Genomic DNA, 21,000 nt, shown 5'->3' with positions numbered 1-21,000 from the left:
TAGAGCTTTTTCAGAGGGGGCGTGGCCCGTAGCCCAGACCGAGGCTGAGGGAAGCCCAGCCACCCGGAAGTGGATCTGGGTCTGGGCTGCGGGCGCCCCCCCGCCTCCGTTGGGCTGAGAGGACCCGCAGCCCCCGCGGAGCGTCGAGCTGCCGGTCAGGCCCGGTCCGCGGCGGGGGGGGGGGGGAGTAGGGCCGGCCTTGGGGGAGGGGCGCTGAGCAGAGCCCGGCCCCGCCCCGCCCCGCCCCTTCTCTGGGGTTGTGGGGGGCGTGAGACCCCCTCGGCCTGTTCCCCCTGCCCGGGGGATGGGCCCGGCCCACTTGCGGCGGGCGGGGCCTTCGCTGAGCCCTCCGAGCCCCTGCCCCCCCTCAGCGTGCTGGCCGCTGCCTGGCCGGGGGCGAGTCTGAGAGCGGCCGGGACCCCAAAGAGCGCCGCCCCCGAAAGACAAAGCGGGGGTGGCCTGGGTGAGCCCCCCCCCGCCCTGGCCGCGTGTCCGGGGCACCCGTTCCCACCTCCCAGGGCGGCGGCCTCACAAAAGGGGTGACCCTGGGAAACCCTGGGCAGGTGGCGACTCTGCCCCCCAACGCCGTGGGCCCTTGTCCCGAAGCCTCTCCCTCCCCTGTGCCTTCCGCCGGCGGTGAGCAAGCTGTGTCTGATCAGGCTACCTAACCCCCCCTCATACGGTAAAGGCGCCTTCGTCCGTACAGGGGAGTGAACTGAAACTCCCTTTATAGCAAAGTGGGATGAAAGCCCTGAATAATCGGGGGGTTGCGAGGTGCAGGCTGGAATTTGACCGCCAAGGCAGATATGTGGGAGAAGTGATTTCACTCTACGCCTGGTTCTGCAGGCGCTGGACAGAGTTCAGCTCTGCTCCTGAGCAGGGGTTTCCCTTGTTCTTGCCTGATGGAGCTCAGCACTCTTCAGCCTTCGGTCCCGAAAGGGGATTCCACTCTCTCATGTTTATAAGATGAACAGAGTAGGAGATGTTTAAGGGCCAAATCCTACAGCCCTTATTTAGGAAAAATTTCCACTGAGTTCACTAGGCGTTTTGGCAGAGTGAGGACGAAGAACTGCAGGATTTGAGGCCTTCAAAAGGGGCTCTTGCATGAAAGTAAAGCTGGAAATGACACTTCTTTTGCCTGTAGCCCTTCACATCCCCAGGTCCCTGTTGTCTCTGATCAAGACCTTTCCCCTTGTTTAGTGGGAGGATGCAAGAAATCATAATGCAGTGATGGTGGCAGTCACGTTGCTGAGGGATTTACAGGATGTTACAGATCCAGCACTATGATTTCACTGAAGGTTTAACCCATAAACTGGCTAGTTCACAGTGGGTGATACTTGGAAACTATCTGTTTTTAGGAGTTCAGGTGGCTAGTATCTGCCGGGGAGCAGAGAGGGCGGTCTCCATCAACTGGGCGGTGATACAGGTAAGGATTCTTGTGTGAAAGCGTTCCATTCTGCGGTGCTTCCTGAACCCTTTGCAGTGCGTTCTGCCTCAGGCGCCTGAAATTATCATTGGGAACCAGAAAGGAGGAAGGTGGTCATTCAGGAACGTGTTTGAAGGGGCCCGGATGGAAGGAGAGGGTGTGATCTGGCATTGCTAGAGTAAAGAGGGTGTTTGCAGGAGCCAGGTGGGATCAGGAGCAGGGTGGGTTGGATGGGGTACTTTGCTTTCTGGTTGTTAAAGGGAGATTCTGCAGATTCTTGCCGTTTATTTAGGTATCATGTATTCTGTGGCAGCGATTGCCATGGAATCAGAACACTGAATGAGAAAGTATCACTTACCTGTAGGAGACACTCCATAACCTAGTTTCTTACAGTGACTGGGGGTAGGTGACTGATTCTTCCTCAAGTGTCTTGAGACATGATTGTTTAAGGGGAAATGCTTGTTTAAAGAGGAGTCTTGCAAAACACCCTGACAGTGGTGGGATTCAGGCTCAGCCTGATCTCTCCTAAAAACTTGAATCTGGGTCATTGGGGCTCAGGTAATCCCAAATGAATTTCTGCCCCCAAATCAAAAATGCATGTATCTGAAAAGTGAAGCTCTGAAGAGAGCTTGGCTGCTCCTAGGGTTCCTCCCTCAGGACTGCTCAGCCCACACACTATATCCCCTTTCCTAGGAAAGCCACTCCCACCTCCCTTATGTCCCGGTGGGGATATGTCCCTGATAAATTTGGATATAGAGAATATACCAGGATAATGTCTATTTCCATGCATTGTGTTCATTCTCTCTCTAGCCTGTTGGCCCTCATGCCTGACCACACAGATGTCAGCCTCCTTCCAGAGGAGCGAGTTAGGAGGCTGATCCAGATGGGGAGCTCCGTGGAGGTGAATGAGGATGTCCCGCCACGGCGGTATTACCGCTCTGGGCTCGAAATCATCCGCATGGCGACGATTTATTCTGAAGAAGGCAACATTGAGCACGCCTTCATACTGTACAACAAGTATATCACGTAAGGGCTCCTTTGCCTTGCATGGGGATAACTTACCTTAAGCTCTTTGGGGCTGTTTTATCTTGGATGTTATGCACCATACATTACAATCCAGGAGAGACTAGGAATCAGGAGAGCTGGGGTCTGTTCCAGGCTCTGCTGCTTGCTCCCTGTGTGACCTGGGGCAAGTCATGTCCCTGCTCTGTGCCTCAGTTTCCCCATCTGTAAAATGGGGGTGACGACCCTTACCCGCCTCTTCACAATGAATGAAAAGCACTACATAGGTGCCAAGTATTGCTACCATTGAATGGCTAGACCAAGGGATCAGTGGTCAGCTTTAAAGTCCAACATCTCCCAAACCATCCAGGACAGAAACATTCTCTCTACCACTAGGAAGCTTGAGTTAACCCTTAAAGAACTGAACAAGTATATGGTCGCTTTATCTCTCTTCCTCTTTGCCACTCCCAGCTGCTTCCTCCTCCTCACTCAATGCCAGGCTCCTATCTCTGACAGAACCCCCTTACCCTAGAGCAGTTCTCTCCTGCTGCCCTGTCCAGCTTAATGCTCCTCTCATTCTCATTCTCCTTGGGTGTGCATTCTCATCTGACCTGGCATTTACTGGCCAATGAGTAGAAACCAGCAACAGATTTTGTGGTCTGGGCTTTGGGACGGGGTTGGATGTTGGGGCTTCCTTTGTTGGACTGCAGGTGAATAGCACTCAAGATCTTAACTTACCTCTTCTCTATGACCGCTGGCATAGCTCTCCCTGGTGCACCAGCACAATCGTAGCTGTGGTGGGGACCAGGGTTTATTGCTGTCCCAGGCAAACTGGGAAATGCCCTCTCCTCATCACTCAATCACTAAATGTTCTGCTGCTGAGGCTCCTGGTCAGCTGGTACTGTCAGCCTTTGCTCCTCCTGCTGCCAGGTGACTGCAGCATTTTCTAAGGGTCTGGGAGCAAGGGCCTTTCCCAATCAGTTCTGAAACAGTCCACACATGGTGTACGGTCGGTTTACCTCTTCCTGGGGTTTGCTTTTGTTGGCAAATAAATTAACAATCAGAAAGTTTGGCTCAAGCCAACCTCCCTGGCTTGCCTGCTGCTCCAGTTCCTCCATCAGGACTGCTCAGCCCGCATGCAAGATCCCAACTCCCCTATATTGAGGTGGGGATCGTGAGTCCTCTGCCTCAGTGAGCCCATTTCTCCTTTTCAGCACGTGCTAAGAAAGCAGAGCATGTCTGGCAAATGTCAGCCTGTTACGGGGTTAAAATGTAAAATGCTCCCTTTAAAGTCACAGGTTAGACTTGATTATGCCTCTGACCTATAAAGACTTATCTCTGCACTGCAGCCATATGGCGTGAAGTACAACAGTGTCTCCTCAGCGTGGTCTTTGCAACCCTGTTTTTGAATCTGGTGCATTGTGATCCTTGTTCTCTGCTCTGGATTATCAGGGAGAGACTCTTCCTTGTCCCCACGTTCAGATGTCACCAGTTCCTCTCTTGCGGCCATGCTGTACATCGGGGCAATGGTCATATCTCTATAGAGCGTCATGCCATGGCGGTTTCCAAATGTAACTATGTTGGGTGACCCAGCACTGAAATGCACCCACCCCTGGGGTGAAACCTGACAGCTGCTTAGCACCAAGCTGTGAATAATACCTTCTTGGAGTGCCTGGGATTTTTACCAAGGGTCAGAGGCTCATTTGAAAGGCCGTGCCCTGGCTAGTGCTGTACAGAGGACTCTGGTTCAGCATGGACGTGTGTTAAGTGCTTGATCCTGAGAGGCCGGTAGCAACTCCCACCCATCTTCGTGGGTGCTCAGCACCATCTGGGACCTAGCTGTGAATTGCCCTCACCTACTCCTGCAGAGCTGTGGCTTTTTCTTAGAGATCTCCCATCTAATTGCTAACCCAGCCAGGCCCAGCTTGGCTTTTGCATTCTGTCAGGCTGGGATCTCAAGTTGTATAAGGTTGAACTGTGTAGGCTGCGTTAAAGTTGGGATTCTCACAGGTGCCTAAGGGAGTTAGATGCCCGAATCCCAATGAACATCACACTCCCTTAGGCTCATTTGCAAACGCCAGCTTCAATTTATTTTATTTTTTTCCCCTTAAAGTGCTCAGAGTTTAGGGGAGGAAAGTTTCCCTGAATCTAATCAGGAACTTAAAAAAAGAGAGGGGCCCCTTCCCAAAGTATGATGATTACCCACAATGCCATTCAGTGTCCGGCTGGCACTTGCTTTTCCATGGCATCTGTACAGTTTTCCTCACCTGACCTTGTTAAATTCAATACATTTTTCTCTGATTAGCTTGGACTCCAGCCTCTCTTCCCCCCTGCCACTTCCTGGGCTTTTATGGACATTGCTCTGGGCTCTGTGGGAGGCTGGTAAGTGTAAAACCAAGTGGAATCTTTCCAGCTCCGTTCCTCGCACGCTGCTGCTTAAACCTCCTTTAGCTAAACAAATGATAATGGTAACAGATGGTGGTGAGCTCCCTCTCCAGGAGCCTCGACATACACGTGGCATGTACATTTCCCTGAAAGCTATGTGGTCTGGGCAGGGAGACCTGGGTCCTGCACTGTGCTGTCCCTAATGCTGGTAAATTGAAATTAGCCTTTCATTCTACCTAGATCTGATTCACTGGGCAGGATATTTTATTTAGTTCCTCTGGTCTCTCTGGGCCAGAATTGCTGTCCCCTACTTCAGCACTAATCTGAAATGGCTCCATTGACTTCAGTGGAGTTACTCTGGACTTGTGTCGCTGTAAAGGAGGCCCGAATCTAGCCCTCTGCGTTTGCTTCTCTGTCATCTAATCCAGCAGACAAAGGCAGAACGACATCCGGGTTGGAGGCTGAAGCTAGTTGCATTCAGACTAGCAATAAGGTGTGCGTTTGGAACAGTGAGAGTAATTAACCATTGGAACAATATACCGAGTTGTGGTGGATTCGCCATCACTCGAAGGTTTAGAGCAAGACTGAAAAGATCTGTTCTAGCCCAAGCAGGCATTGTGGGCTTGATGCAACAATCACGAGGTGTAACGCACAGAGTAAAGGATTATAATCATCCTTCTGGCCTTGTACCCTATGAATCTTCCCTGCTCCCCCCTCTCCAGCTATAGGGCCAGACTTCCCTGTTCCATGAGTGTAACTCCAAAGTCACGTCAGTGGCTTTACCCTGAATTTGCTTGGTTAGGAGAGCAGAGTTTGTCCCGTAACAAACGGAGGGTGGGTGGGGTGTGGCTATGTGCTGTAGCCAGGTGCTGCACAGCCGTGTGTTATGCATCAGCTGGATTTGATATCTCTAATTACACAAGTACATCTCTGGCCCCAAACTGCCCTCAGCCTCCCTCGTGACTCTTCCTGCAGCTGGGGGCGTGTTTGTGGGAAAGTAGCGGGGACTGACCTCCTGGGTCCCAGCAAGTCGCTGGCTGCCTTTGGCAACTGGCACAAGCTAGAGCGGAATTTTTCTACCTTGTTAGGGGACTGCCCCAGCACAGAGTAGTCTCAGGATCAGGCACATAAAGCCACTTCCCCTCTGCACTCCTGTCTTGCGCCCTCTGTGGCTATAGCCAGGGATCAGGGCTGTAAGCAGTCTGACCATGAAATATCCAATATTGTTCCTTTAGTGGGCATGTCACACTGCCATGGGGGTGGGGTGCGTAAACTTGCTGTCTTGCATGCTTTCCCCAAGGCATTGGGCTGTAAAGAGATCTCCTGCAGCACTGGGTCTGTGACATCCTTCAACAGATCTGCAGCATTCAGCCGCTTCCCCGGTGTGGTTTTGCGTGGTGGGGGGAGAGTCCCTCCTCACACTGAGCTTAAATAGAATTGGGGTGGGGGAAGGGGGGCTTGTGATTGGCTGTGCACAGAGGTGGGCTTCAGCTGTAGGAGCCTTAACTCTTGACTGTCCTAACTTCGATTTTTAACCGTGTGTAACTCATGCTAACGCAGTGGGGCTTATTTGTCCGCCCCCAGTGGCTGGATGACAGGCTGCTGCTGACTCTATGCCAATAGGCTGGTTCTGTAGCTTAAGCAGTGGTGGCTCATGCTTTTACTTCCAGAGCTCATCGGTTCAATCCCCATAGAAGCCTCAACTTGGGATGACCTGTCTGGGGATTTGAAATGCTGGGGGCCCCCGGATGTATCTGTTAGCTTGGAGGCCGTGGCTGATTCGTAACCTTTTATGTGTGCTCCAGCCCCTAGAGGGAGACAAGCAATGCTAACAAGTGGAGCCCTGTGTGTCCGTGTCTGATACAGAGTCTTGCAGTTAGAATCCACAAGTTACGTGGAACATGAAGGCCCTGATCCTACAATGGGATCCATGCATTAGCTTCAGTGGAGCTTTGCCTGGACATAGATCTGCTCAGTTGGATTCAGATAAGGGCATACTCCCACCTTGTCACTGCATCTGGTGCTCCCAGCCCAGCTGGCTGTTGGGGCATGGGGCTGACTGGGCCCCCTGATCTCAAGCAGAGTTCTCTCTTCCTTGGTCCATTCAGTTCTTGGCCTCTCTGCTGAGCTTGCCAATGCAAGAAGCCAATTGGGGGGTGACTTATCATAGAATATCAGGCTTGGAAGGGACCTCAGGAGGTCATCTAGTCCAACCCACTGCTCAAAGCAGGACCATTCCCCAACTAAATCATCCCAGCCAGGGCTTTGTCAAGCCTGACCTTAAAAACTTCTAAGGAAGGAGATTCCACCACCTCCCTGGGTAACGCATTCCAGTGTTTCACCACCCTCCTAGTGAAAAAGTTTTTCCTAATATCCAACCTAAACCTCCCCCACTGCAACTTGAGACCATTACTCCTTGTTCTGTCATCTGCCACCATTGAGAACAGTCTAGATCCATCCTCTTTGGGACCCCCTTTCAGGTAGTTGAAAGCAGCTATCAAATCCCCCCTCATTCTTCTCTTCCGCAGACTAAACAATCTCAGTTCCCTCAGCCTCTCCTCATAAGTCATGTGCTCCAGCCCCCTAATCATTTTTGTTGCCCTCCGCTGGACGCTTTCCAGTTTTTCCACATCCTTCTTGTAGTGTGGGGCCCAAAACTGGACACAGTACTCCAGATGAGGCCTCACCAATGCCGAATAGAGGGGAACGATCACGTCCCTCGATCTGCTGGCAGTGCCCCTACTTATACAGCCCAAAATGCTGTTAGCCTTCTTGGCAACAAAGGCACACTGTTGGCTCATATCCAGCTACTCATCCACTGTAACCCCTAGGTCCTTTTCTGCAGAACTGCTGCCTAGCCATTCAGTCGCTAGTCGGTAGCGGTGCATGGGATTCTTCCGTCCTTATGTTCTATCGGCACCTGCCGGCTGGCTGATGGACTGAGCTCACCAGCTCCACACAAGCCAGTGAAAAGCCATGAGATGATCAAGGATTTTGAGTCCCAGTTGGCCTGACTTGGATTCTCGCTGGGGAGTGAGAGGGAGGGGAACCCTCTGTGTCCCATTGCCCTGCTTCTGGAACTATTGCTCCTGATTTGTGCATCTGGAAAGGTCGCCCGGGAGCAAAGTGGTGCTTAACCGCTTTTGGGCCAAGGCGGTTATTGAAAGCTGATCCCGCAGCACTTGCCCACCCACACCCGTAGCTCCATCGGGTACACATACGCAGCAAAAAGCCAACCTCCCTGCAGCAGCGACTCTCGACGACCCAGGCTCACGCTGTGGCACTGAAAGTAGCCGTGTAGATGTTCCTGCGTGGCTGGAACTTGGGGGCTGGGTTTCAGAGCCCACGCCAGAACATCTACATGGCTAGTTTTAGCACTGAAGCGCAAGCCTCAGTCTGTAGACCCAGGCTGTGAGACTCGCTGGCCACAGGTATTTCTGTGGGGTAGACGTGCCCTTTAACTATGCCCATAAGTAAGGAGTTACTCCTGTGAGTAAGGGGTGCATAAACAGAGACTTTTATAACACACGGGTGGGTTTATTTCATGTCTCTGTTCTCCGACCTGATGGATTTCATGGTACCTGCGTTTTCTGTCCTTCCTTAATCATGTGGGTTCGGCCACGTGGCTTTTCCTCATTCAGGGAATCCCCCTTTGGAGCATGTGCTGAAACCCAGCCTTCTCCACACACTCCAGATGTGGAGCTCCTGTCCCTGCCCCATCCGAATGACTCTTCTTCCTCTCCAGCTTAGAAAGTGGTTTGCAATGATCAAACGTTCATGTCTCCTGCTTTGCAGCTGTGTGCAGGAAGCAGGAGGCCAGCAGGGAACGCCAGTCGGCATGAGGAATGTTTTTCATGCTATTTAATAGGATGCTGGCCGATTGGGCCATTCTCGCTCTGGTCTTTGGAGAATGGTGTATGCACTCACCGTAGAGGTGAGGAGCATTCTAGGCTCCAGAAAGCTGGGCCCGTTCTCAAGGGACTGTAGCTTTAATTCAGTTTTCAGCTTAGGTTCAGCACACACGTGCTCTCTCCAGTATAAACTTCCTGATTATAGACTCAGAGGGTTAGAAGGGACCATAACGGTCAGGTAGTCTAACCCCCTGCCAAGATGCCGGCTTTGTTGCGGCTGAACCATCCAAGACAGATGGCTATCTAGCCTCCTTTGGAAAACCTTCAGTGAAGAAGTTACCACACCCCCCCAGGCATCTGTTCCATCATCCTACTATTTTTACAGTTAGGGAGTTTTCCCTGAGTTTTAATCTAAATCTGCTCTGCTGTAGTTTGAACCCATTGCCTCTTGTCCTGCCTGGTGTGGCAAGAGAACAACCTTTCTCCATCTTTTCTATGGCAGCCTGTCAAGTGTCTGAAGACTGCTCTCATATCCCCCCCTTAATCTCCTCTTTTCCAAACTAAACATAGTTCCCTCAGCCGTTGCTTGCACTCCATCCCTTTGCTCATCTTTGTGATCATTGTGCCACCTCTAATTCTAACTGGGTCAGGTATGGTCTGATTGTTTCCTTGTACCACTCTTCCTTGGGCTTCTGCTTAGTCCTTTCTGTCCCTCTTCCCTCCACGGGGTATCTGCCAGTCACCATTGCTGCTCCTAGTGGGTTAAGCTGGGAGTGTGGCTGAAAGTCCAGTTCGGATAGTGGAGCGGATGCCACACGGTGAGATTGTTACACAGCGGAAAGTGCCATGTAGCAGATACATAAGAGTTGGCATTTATAGCTGCTTAGCCTATAGTTTAGGCATGTGAGTAAGTACCTTGCTGGAGCAGGACTGTCATGAGTAATCCTCTGGATCCTTTGACTATTTTTGGCTCCAGTTTTAACTCCTATGTAGCACTACTCTATGGGCCGTGTGAGCATTAATATGCCCCATGAGTAGGTGCTCTTAACCCACTGGGATAAGCGAGACGGACCTCTCATGGGCCAGTAACTAGTTAAAAGATAGGAAACAAAGAGTAGGAATAAATGATCAGGTTCCACAATGAAGAGAGGTAAATAGCAGGGTCCCCCAAGGCCTTAGGGGACTGGGACCTGTGCTGTTCAACGTATTCATAAATGACCCGGGAAAGCGGGTGAGGTGGCAAAGTTTGCAAATGATGCAAAATTACTCAACATAGTTTCAGGCCAAAGCTGACTCCGAGGAGTTACAAAGGGATCGCACAAACCTGGGTGACTGGGTAACAAAATGGCAGATTAAATTCAATATTGATAAATGCAAAGTCATGCACACTGGAAAATATAATCCCAACTACAGATACGCAATGATTGGCCATTACGACTCAAGAGCAAGCTCTTGGCGTCATCATGGATAGTTCTCTGAAAACCTCTGCCCCGTGTGCAGTGGCAGTCAAAAATGCGAACAGTGTTAGGAACCGTTAGGAAAAGGAGAGAAGATAAGACAGAAAATATTGAATGCTGCTATATAAATCCATGGTGCGCCCGCCCCTGGAATTCTCCATCCAGTTCTGGTTGCCCCATCTCAAAAAGCAGAAAAAATGGAAAAGGTACAGAAAAGAGCAACAGAAATGATTAGGGGGATGGAAAAGCTTCCACATGAGGAGAAATTAAAATGACTGGGATTGTTCATCTTGGAAAAGAGATGACTACGGGAGGAGAATGATAGAGGTCTATAAAATCATGAGTGGTGTGGAGAAAGTAAATAAGGAGGTTTTATTTACTCCTTCACATAACACAAGAACCAGGGGTCACTGAATGAAATCTATAGGAAGCAGGTATAAAACTAGTACTTTACACAACACACAGTCAACTTTGTCCTTGCTTGTGGATGTTGTGAAGGCCAAAAGTATAACTGGGTTCAAAAAAGAATTAGATAAGTTCATGGAGGATAGGTCCATCCATGGCTATTAGCCAAGATAGTCAGGGACGCAATCCCATGCTATGGGTGTCCCTAAGCCTCTGACTGCTAGAAGCTTGGACTGGATGACGGGATGGATTAGTCAATAATTGTCCCTGTTCTGTTCATTCCCTCTGTCTCTTCCTGGTTCTCAACTCAGACGCTCACTTTTATTTAAGTCATATGAATGGGGGAAATTAGCTGATTCCCCAGTTACTGTGCAAATGGTTTCATTTCCCTCTTGCAGGCCCTGAATTAGCGAGATTCTGAAGTACGTGAGTAACCTCACTGACTTTGGGAGCACAACTGTCGTGCTTCAACTCTTGTGCTTAAGTATCGCCCTGATTTGGGGCCATCATGAATAGTCTCCCGTATTCTGGGTCTGTTTAATTTTACTCCAGTTTGAATTTGTTTTAATGGAAGTTGTTGTTATCCATTATCATCATTTAATGGAAATTGTTATGGTGGAGTGACTAATAGTGTTTGTACATCACCGGGAATAGTGGGGTCCTGGTCCATGACTGCAACTCCTGGATACTTCGATATTACAAATAATTAAGTGTTCCAGGTGCTGTACAAACAAAAGACCGTCTCTATCCCAAAGAGCCTGGGAGGAGGTTAATCTTTGGAAGTTGCTATTGATGAGGAACGCCCAAGTACAGCATAATAGTGGATGTAAGCATTGGGTGCCGCAAGTGGGAACGCAGAGCACATCTGTGCTGCGGTGCAAGAAACCCAGCTTAGAACGACTGTTGTCTTCTATCTCTTCCTGCGTCTTGCAGCCGCCGTTTGGAAACACAATCTTTCTGCTCTGCGTTTGCAGGCTGTTTATAGAGAAGCTGCCGAAGCATCGCGATTACAAAACCGCCGTCCTCCCTGAGAAGAAAGACACGGTGAAGGTAAGTTGTCACAGTTTGCAATGGTCTTACCAAGAGTCTCTTTCTCTCTCAATAATTTCTGTTAGAAAACATTGAGGTAATAGATGTTGGAGAGAAGGGCTTGGTGTGTTGGGTGGTCTGTCATCCTGCCATTGCTGGGTTGTTCTCTATTGGAGCTGGTCAGGAAAATGGGGATAGGGTTCCTGTGGAAAAAATTGTCCTTTTTTTGGGTCAAAAACTTGAATACAGGAAAGCCAAAAACTGGAATTCTGGTTTGGAAATGCTGCTGTGGTGCCTCCTGGTAGTTCAGATACCTCTTCCTCCCGTTCTCCTCTATTGGCCAGGCTTCCAGCCCTGTTCCCTATTGCTACACTGTCTGTGGTATTGTCCTATTTGCTGCTCACTCTCTCAAGTAATGGGGCTTCCATCCCTTCCCGTGGGAGATCATTCCCAGTTGGGCAGGTCTTGTTAGAAAGTGTCTTTCTCTAGTATTCAGCCTAGGTCTTCCAGTGTTTTGGTCCTTGGATTGCCATCATCTCCTCGGTATTCATTAGCCCCTACCCTTACGTCAGTATGTGAAATGCACCATTCACACAGGCGTCAGGCCAGCTTGCATGTTCACCTCCCTAACCTGCATGTGAGCATTGGGGGTGTTGGGGACACAGGCTTCAGAACAGCCAAGCTGGAGCACTGGTGCACCAAAGGTTTGGCTCTGGGGTGGAGGGCAAGGGGCGGCTGAGTCCGTTATCCCGAGGTGCTCATTGCCTGCAACCCCTGTTGAATTCAGAGCGCTTAGCACCTCTCAAAATAGGGCCCCAAATGACAAGTCTCCGTGATGGCCCAGGAGTAGGACACGGGACTTTCTGAGACCCTCTCTAAGTGTGGGCCTGTTTTTCCCCAAACCTCGTGCTGCTCTTCAGGGACGCAGATGTGCACGTCTGGATAAATGCGTGAGTGCGTAGCTGGCTCTCACAGCGCCCATTGGTGCCAGGCAGCCTGGAACGCCATCTCCCCGCCCAGCAGCTGGGGCGGGGGTGGGAAATGAGGACCTTCCACCCTTGATACGTCTGCATGTGATCAACGTGTCCCATTGGTGCCCTGTGAGGATGCACCAGCACCATTTGTTTGTTTCTCTCTGCGTTGAATGCTCCTTTCTCTGACTCCTGCTTCTCTGCTGTAGTCGTCAGTATCCCAGCCCCCTGCCGGTTTGTGGCTTAACCTCTCCTAATACCTGTCACTGCAGTAAGTATGGGAGCTGAGTTTACTTTGTCTCGGTGCCGTGGGCTTGCTGACCCTAGATTCCCATCTGGTCTTGCTGTCCTGACATCGCACTTCTTCCCTCTCGCTCCAGAAACTCAAAGAAGTCGCGTTCCCCAGAGCTGAGGAGCTGAAGAAGGAGCTGCTAAAGCGATACACCAAAGAGTATGTGGAATACAGTGAGCAAAAGGTGAGTAATGGTGCGAGGTGGAACGTCAGCACCACAAATAAAACCTGCAGCTGCAAAGGAAACTGATATCCAGGGTCTTTGAACCTGCAAACTGGGTATCTGGATTCTACAATGGAGCATTGCAGCCTCAGATTTCACGGTGTTGGGAGCTAACTTCCTGAGCATGTCGCTGCTGCCTTGTCATAGAGGGGTCGCCTGCTTCTTCCAAAATCCCCTTGGTGCTGTCTCCCTGCCGGGCCCTTACGCAGGGAGGGAAGACTCCCAATCTGAGTCCATAAGGCCAGCCACCTTCTCCTCCTGCAGGTCGTTCCTCAAACTTCCCGTCTGCTGCAATGGAGACCGAAAACTGCAAGCTGAGGGCAGGTGGCAAGACACAACTGCTATTAAGAATTGCACACATCCTATTTTTGTTACCCCGTCTGCTCCACCCCGGCCTCCTTGTCTGTCTGATCCGCATGCTCAGACCTAAACCACTCAGTTCAGACGCGCTCCAGACAATGGGGGTCCGAACAAGCTTGGAGCAGTATGTGGGAGCCTGTTGGGGTCCATGGGCCAAAGCTGCAGTGGTCTTCCACTTGTTTAACATGTGATCTGGTTGGTTGCCTGGTTTGCAGCCCCTTCCTGTGTGTGGATGTGTTTTGGCTGGTCATGTAGAAGGGAAGCTATTCTGCAAAGGATTCCGGCTGGGGAAGGGATAGTCGAAGGGATTGACGATGCCTAGGCTTCTTCCCTGCTCAGTTAACCCGTTTGTACCACAAGACCCAGTGACTGTCTGTTGTCCCTACATGTTCCCATTGCAGAAGAAGGAGGAGGAGGAGTTTGCGCGTAACCTGGCTCTGCAGCAGCAGCTGGAGGAGGAGAGGCAAAGGGTAGCCCAGATGAAGCAGCAGCAGGCAGAGCAGGAGCAATTTAATGCCTTCGAGGAGCTGATCCGGCGCAAGGAGCTGGAGAAAGAGCGTCTGAGAATCCTGCAGGAATTTGGGAAGCCAGAGCTAGGTCCTGAGTCTCTGGGAGGACCCCTGATACCAGGAGTGGAAAAGCCCCCGACTGACTTAACCCCAAAGCTTCCTGCTTCTCCTGTTCCACCTGCAAGCCCAGTGGTAGGAACAGTGCTGCCAAAACTGCCTGTTGTGGACAGATCTCTGAAGCCTGGAGCTTTGGGGAGCCCGGAAAACAGTTAGTACCTTTTGGAATTAACTCCTATTAATGACGCTGGTGCCTGAGCCTAGGCTGGAAGCTAATAGAGATGCCACAAACGGTGTCAGTCTCAAGTGTCCCATGCGAAAACGCGCACACATAACGTATTAGAAACTTTTCATCTTTATCTCTATCCCTCCTCGTCCCTGCAGGGAGAACGGCTCCCACCCTAACTGTATGGGTGGTGATTGCTTGCGCTGACCGAGAGAGTGTCTCTGGAGAATCCTTAAATAGCTCCTTCCCCTTGAACCTGCAAGTTGCTGAGCGCTCTGGCCCTCTTCAGTAGTACTGTTCTGCTTAAAGCTAAGCACGTACTCAGTGCCTTGCCACCCATTTTCAGCTCCTTGCAGGATTCAGTCCCTAGTCAGATTCAGATCAAAGGCTAGATTCTCCTCTTTCTTACACACTGGAGTGAATAATCAGAGATCAAAATTTGGAGCTAAGTCCGTGCTGATTTGCCGTTTGATTGTCTCCCTCTGTCCTTTCCCTCCACATGTGCCCTAAAAATATCAATACCCATCTGAAAACATTTCTGGTCTCTAAAGGGATGCTGTCAAGATGGGGTGGGGGAACATAAATGAGCCTGATTTTGACCACTCACATGGGTGCAAACTGGGAGGAACTTCACTGAAGTCGATGGGGTCCCGCTAGTGTGAGATCACAGCTGGGCCCAGTATGTGGTTCTCTTCTGTGTTACTCAGCCTTTTGGTCACAGCAATGGAGCATGGTTTCTTTTAAATCAAACTTCCTTTCTCCACTGAATGCTCTTGGTATTTTACCAGGCTAGAGAGAGGGGAAACGGGCTGGTCCATTTCACTTTCTGATTCGGGTCAGTTTTGCATCCTGGCTTTTTGGTCATATTACCAGAACAGCAGGGTAACCAGGACCTTTTTTTTGTGATTTTCACATTTTAAAGAAATTTGAGACCTAGTTGGACAGCCTACTTGATTCTGGAGATATGGCAGTTAGCCACACCACTTGCACAATTACTTGATTAACGCACATAATTTGGGAAGCATGGTCCAACGGGTAGAGCACTGGACTGGAGTCCAAACTCCTGCGGATTCTATTCCTGGCTCCATCGCTAAACTGTGTGTCTTTAGGAAGGCCCCTTCCCTTCTCTGTGCCTCTGTTTCCCCAGCTCCATCTTTGTAAAGCCCTTTGAGATCTATGAATGTGAAGTGCTATATAAGAGTGATTTCAAGTACTCGTTAGGAATACGAAGAGCAGCTATTTGTGTACCTAGCTTGTTTATTTTCAAACCTCAGCCCTGAGTTGTTTGGCTGAAATGATTTCCCCTGCCTCTTTAGGTATTGACCTTTCCTGAGACACATTGCAGTAAATCTTGCACGTTGCTGCAAATCTTGCCTTGTATTCACAGCTATCTTTCCTGTCCCCACAGACGTAATGACAGAGGGCCTTCGCCATATCGTCATCCCCAAGATGCTCTGCCATAAGTTCCTCCAGGTAGCTGATGCTAACACTGCCCGGGGTGTGGAGACATGTGGAATCCTCTGTGGGAAACTGGTAAGGTGACATTCTGGGTAAAGCCATGTCAATATCTTTGCCTTAGGTTCCCCTTTGGGCTCTTGATCTCCTAATAAAACCTTTGTTGCAATGTCCTGCATTGACTCTAAAGTCGGATCCTACATTGCCTTTAAATTGTCATTGCATGTGACCTTAAGTTGGCCCTGTTGACTCTTTAAAGTCCCGGACAGTGCAGGCCATGGCTGTGTGTTCATTCCACCTTCACAAGCCTTGTCCTGATGGGTATTTGTGCTCTGATGTTCACCTTCTGCAGTCGCATCGTAGGCCCCGATCCTGCGATCTGATCCATGCAGAATGGGACTGCATGCGTAGAGGTGTCTCTGAAATCGAGGGGGCTCCACAGAGGTCCGTCTGCTTGAATCTGATTATGGGATTGGGCACCTTGTTTGGCTGGTGATCGGGTCTCTTCTTTGAAGTCCTGTAGGGTGTTTAAACTCTGTTCACCTTGATAGCCCTCCTTCACCACAGCTAAACATCTACAGGCTTCTTTCCCCCAAAAGGTGCCCTAATTATAGCAGCTTCTCTCCAGTGCTTGCAGCCTTTCCCACCCCCCTTCTTGTGTTAAATTCTTCCTCTCAAAGTGCTGTGTAAGAGTGAAGTATTTTATCATTATTAATAATTTGGCAGCTGGGGGTGGCTTTTAAAATTATTTATATTATGATAGCACCCTGGAGCCCCACACGTGGCCCATGACCCCATTGTGCTAGGTGCTGTACGAACACTGACCAAAACGATGCTCCCTTCCCAAGGGGCTTACAATGCAAGTAGTGAAATGGGCAGTTTTCCACTGGGAACTCAAACCCACCCAATAAGTCACTGAGCTGCCGTCAGAGGGTAGTAACCTTCAGTCGTGACTCGTGGGTTAGTCAAATTGCTAACCTCATAATTACAAGATTTCCTGGGTTCCTAGGAGTGGCAGGGACCTCTTGGGTCATCAGGTCCAGCCCCTTGCCGACCCCATCTCATCATCCAGTTCATAACTTCGTCCAGCTTAACGTAAAAATGTTCTGTTGGTGTATGACACTAAGCTTTTTTAAATAACGTACATCCCAAAGCTTTCTGGTTGTCCAGCATCCTATGGTAAAAGGACATGTAGGCCTCAGTTCTGGGCTCAGGACTGGGGCCTTGTGTAGTCAATGCAGCGATATAAAGCTGCACTGAAACTGGCTAATGCTCTGATGTGTTGCTCTGTCCACCGCAGACTGCCTTGCGGGATCAGACAATGTCTGGCTGGAAGGGATCTTGAGAGGCTGTCTAGACCAGCCCCTTGCACTGAGGCAGGACCAAGTCAACCTAGACCATCCCTGGCAGCGATTTGTCCAACCTGTTTTCCAAAAACTCCAGTGATGGGGGTTCCACAGCCTCCCTTGCAAGCCTGTTGCAGAGCTTAACTACTCTTAAAGTTAGACAGTTTTTCCTGATATCTAACCTAAATCTCCCTTGCGGCAGATTAAGCCCATTGCTTCTTGTCCTGCCTTCTGTGGACATGGAGAACAATTGATCACTATCCTCTTTGTAACCACCCTCTCCCTGCTATCTTCCAGCTGAGGAACGAGTTCACGATAACGCACGTCATTGTCCCCAAACAACACGGAGGCCCCGATTATTGCAACACGGAGAACGAGGAGGAACTTTTCCTGATTCAGGATCAGGACAGCCTCATCACTCTGGGATGGATCCATGTAAGTGCTTCCCTGAGCCCACAGGCCTGACCTTAAACTCCTAGCAAATATGCTGGAAAGCCGGTTTAAGGGGATAGGTAAAGTGTTCTGTCTGGGATTTCTTCTTCTGATGCATCTGGTGATGGCTGCTGTTGGTGGTGAGATACTGGGCTAGGTAGTCTGGTCCAGTCTGGCAAACCCTCTAAGGATTTGGCAACCCCACCCTCTTTGTTAGGTCATTATATTGCAATGATCGTTGTATGCAGAGCTTCCCAAACAGGCTGTGCATAGAAACAAAATCTTGGGCAAGTTCCTTCCCTTCTCTGGGCCTTTCCCCCACCCCTCGGGCACATCAATACTTCCCCCTTGAACATAAGGATCTTGAGTGGAAGCTTTCCCCCTGCAAGCCTAAGCAGAAGGCTCTGTAGCTTCTGTTTGGGCTTAAGTGTCCATCAGAGCAGAGAGCAGCGCTGGCGTTTGCTGCAGGAAAGCTGGTCTGTTTGGTACGGGGCTCTGGGAGATGAGGGAGTGTCTTGTGACCCCATTCTCCCAGCCCCCTGCCCTGGGAGTGCTCAAGAGGAGAAGTGTATTGCTTACGCAACTTGAGAGCTACATAGACGTCTCGGGTATTTTGCCTCAACAACGGAGCCATTGTCCCAGATGCTAAACTCCCCCTCTGAAGCTCCAGCTCTGAGCCAGGTGCCTCTGCTTAACCCCCATGGCGGTTCCCCGGGATAGTGCTTTCCTCAGCTCCTCTTCCAGACGTCCATCTGCTGGTGAGCCAGCTCCAGATTCCTGTACAACCTCCAGAGCTGGCCTTGTTCCCAGTCCAGACTCGGCCTTCGGAGTGGTGCCAAACGCCAAGCAAAACATTGCATGCTGAGGAACGCTGTTTCCAAGGTGGCACCTGTCTTGCAAACACTGGCAACTGCAAGATACTGGCCGAGTTGTCCCCCTAGGCACTAGCTTCCCCTCTCAAAGAGCCGAGGGACCTGTAGAAAGAGACCGTGCTTTTTCCCGTAGGGGAGGGTGAAGAGTTGTGGGAGATTTGTTCTCATATGAAGGGATCTAACTCCATTAAGTCCATCTGATGCCAATTGATCTTCATTATTTTAGATGTTACAGTTAAGGAGGCTGGGATGAGAGACACAACCAAAGGTCCTGACAGACGCCAGGACCGTTTTCATAAGAGTTGGGGTGTTAAATCCAGGGTTCTGGGCAAATTCTAACTGATTGATTGCTTTGTGCCACCCTAAAATCCCCTGCAGTCTTGACTGGATTCTAGAATCTTCTTACCTCCTGCCCTGTTTGGTGTGGCTATATTGTGTTAAACAGCTAACGTGTTCCACCCCAGAAGGTGCTGCATTTCGTAAGAGTGTGAAGAGACTCCTATGTGGGAGTGCATACAATATAGCTTATAACTGTACTTAAGTGTGCTTTGAGATGCAAGATTACACGGGGCTTCTTCGGCAACTTACATCCTTTTCTGCGTCTTTCTCAGTCTAGTATCAAACATAGGGGGGAATCTTAGTTTGAAATGGCCGTTTGGGGCGGGTGTTTGGCCTGTCAAGTACAGTAAAGGTTTAGCATGCTACTGCTCTGTTAATCAAAAAGCTATACTTTTTGTGACCACTTTGTCAGTCCTTGCTGCTGTTTCGAACGCCATGATCTCTGAGCCAGGCTTCTTAACTCTTTCCTTTCCTTTTTACGTGTCCATGTTTAGACTCACCCTACGCAAACAGCTTTTCTCTCCAGCGTGGATCTGCACACGCACTGCTCCTATCAGATGATGCTGGCTGAGTCCATTGCCATTGTGTGTGCACCCAAATACCAGGAGTAAGTAGGGGAGCGTGTTTGCTTCCCAATCATGTCATTCCTTGGCAGATGAGATTTTCAGAACTGTTGTTTATCAGGTGTATTACGGTAGCGCCTAAAAGCTGCAGGCGTGGCGCAGGATCCTGTTGCGCTAGGTGCTGTACAAAGATGATCCCTGCCTTACAGAGCTGACAGTCTTGTCAGCTTAGGCCTTGTCTATACACCCAAGCTGTGCTGCTTTAGTTATCCTGGTGTAGTTAAAATAACACAACCCTCTGTGTGGATGCAGTTATAGGAACCTTCATATTAGTCTAACTGCGTCTACACTAGGTACTGCTATAACTGTATCAGTCAAATCTCGTGGGCCCCCACCCGACAGTTCCACCATTACAAACGCTGTGTGGAGTTTGTACAGCAGGCCTGACATGCACATGTCCCCTGGAAACCAGGGTGATTCTAAAGTCGCTTAGACACTTCTGAAAATCCCATCCCAAGCTCTCACTAGAACTAGTTGGAAACTACTGTAGAATCATAACGTGGAATTGAGGCAGGGACTTGGGGTTAGGGTGCATTATGAGATTCCAGAGATCTAGGTTCAGTTCCCAGCTCTGCTACACCAGCCCTGTCTGACCAGCCCCCCTATGGCTGGCCCTTTGTTCCCCATCTGTAAAATGTGGAGACTTACTCCTTTGTCTGTGTAGACCGTAAGCTCTTTGGGGCAGGTATGGTTCTGTCTCCAGGAAGCACCAGGCACCATGGAGCTCTAACTTCAGCTGGGCCCTCTAGGGGTAAGTGTGCACTGCATTGTAAGCCTGGATCTGTGGGACCCAGGCTTGTGGACTCGGTGTTTCCAAGTCTGCGCTTGAGCGTCTACACTGCATTGTAAACTTGGCCTTACAGTTGCTGGACCTGTGTCCTACAGCCGTGCTAAATGCGTCCATACTGCACTAGGCCAACCTTCCGACTTGGGTCTGCAGATTGAGTTGCATCCACACTGCAAAATGAGGGGTTGCACCTGAATCTCAGCAGCACTCTGGCTCAAACCCACCCTCCTGGGTGGGTCCTAGGACTCAGGTCCCCAGTGCTTGCTGACCAGAGACAGGGTGGTTGGTGTGGGGATGGGAGAGGAAGTTGGGTTCAGAGCTGAGTCTGCATTTACAATGCAATGCAGACGTACCCTTGGTGACTACTAAAAGGTTGGGGGCGATGAGGCGGGGGTGTCTGTGAGGGTTGCATTGTTAGTACGACATCAGAAGGAAAATGAGAAACTAAAACAGGTCTGACCCAAGGGATTTGCTCTGCTGATCTTTTTAAAGGCCCGAGTTGTTCAAAGCATCTTGTCTCTGTAGGACGGGATTCTTCAAGCTGACAGACCATGGCCTGGAGGAGATCTCTTCCTGTCGGCAGAAGGGCTTTCATCCACACAGCAAAGATCCACCTCTCTTCACTGTAAGTACTTGAAGAGAAGGGACAGCGAGAACTGCAGCTCATTCAGCTTGTTCAATCAATCACCGAAGTTGAGCTATACTGCAAGGCTGGCCTGTAATCTAGGGAAGGAAGGGGATGTGCGACCAACCCCATGGAACGAATGAGAGCGCCTGGTCTGGGGTAATCAATGCAGGGCTGGGGGGCCAGACTCCTGGGTTCTGTTTGTCACACACTGACTGACGCTGTGACCTCTGTCAAGTAGCTTCTCTACTCTGTGCCTCAGTATCCCCACCTGCAGAATGGGGCTAAATTCCTACTGAGAACATTGTGAGAGGGGACTCTGAATGTC

The 21,000-nt window shown here is 50.2% G+C and overlaps 1 protein-coding gene across 10 annotated transcripts in view; it reads left to right on the top strand.

Moving 5' to 3' along the window:
- LOC102946719 (STAM binding protein) overlaps positions 1–21,000 on the top strand; it is a 49,847-nt gene continuing 28,847 nt past the window's right edge. For 7 of the 10 annotated variants that reach the window (XR_006287516.1, XR_006287515.1, XR_006287514.1 and 4 more), the window contains exons 1-10: positions 1–154; positions 1,359–1,426; positions 2,237–2,452; positions 11,501–11,576; positions 12,907–13,002; positions 13,803–14,178; positions 15,602–15,726; positions 17,292–17,429; positions 19,132–19,244; positions 20,573–20,672. Coding sequence is in view for 4 of the 10 variants with exons in the window: in XM_037886227.2 (XP_037742155.1) it covers positions 2,250–2,452; positions 11,501–11,576; positions 12,907–13,002; positions 13,803–14,178; positions 15,602–15,726; positions 17,292–17,429; positions 19,132–19,244; positions 20,573–20,672 (1,227 nt within the window). In the remaining 6 variants the exon portion in view is untranslated. Of the gene's footprint in view, positions 155–211; positions 683–1,358; positions 1,427–2,236; positions 2,453–11,500; positions 11,577–12,906; positions 13,003–13,802; positions 14,179–15,601; positions 15,727–17,291; positions 17,430–19,131; positions 19,245–20,572; positions 20,673–21,000 lie in introns of those variants that run through there. The other 3 variants (XM_043536218.1, XM_043536219.1, XM_007067445.4) reach the window with 3 other exon arrangements.

The sequence above is a fragment of the Chelonia mydas genome, chromosome 26 (assembly GCF_015237465.2).
Source record: "Chelonia mydas isolate rCheMyd1 chromosome 26, rCheMyd1.pri.v2, whole genome shotgun sequence".
In the NCBI taxonomy this organism is placed as follows: domain Eukaryota; kingdom Metazoa; phylum Chordata; order Testudines; family Cheloniidae; genus Chelonia; species Chelonia mydas.
The sequence above is the reverse complement of the archived record's forward strand: the minus strand, read 5'-3'. Positions and strand labels throughout refer to the sequence as shown.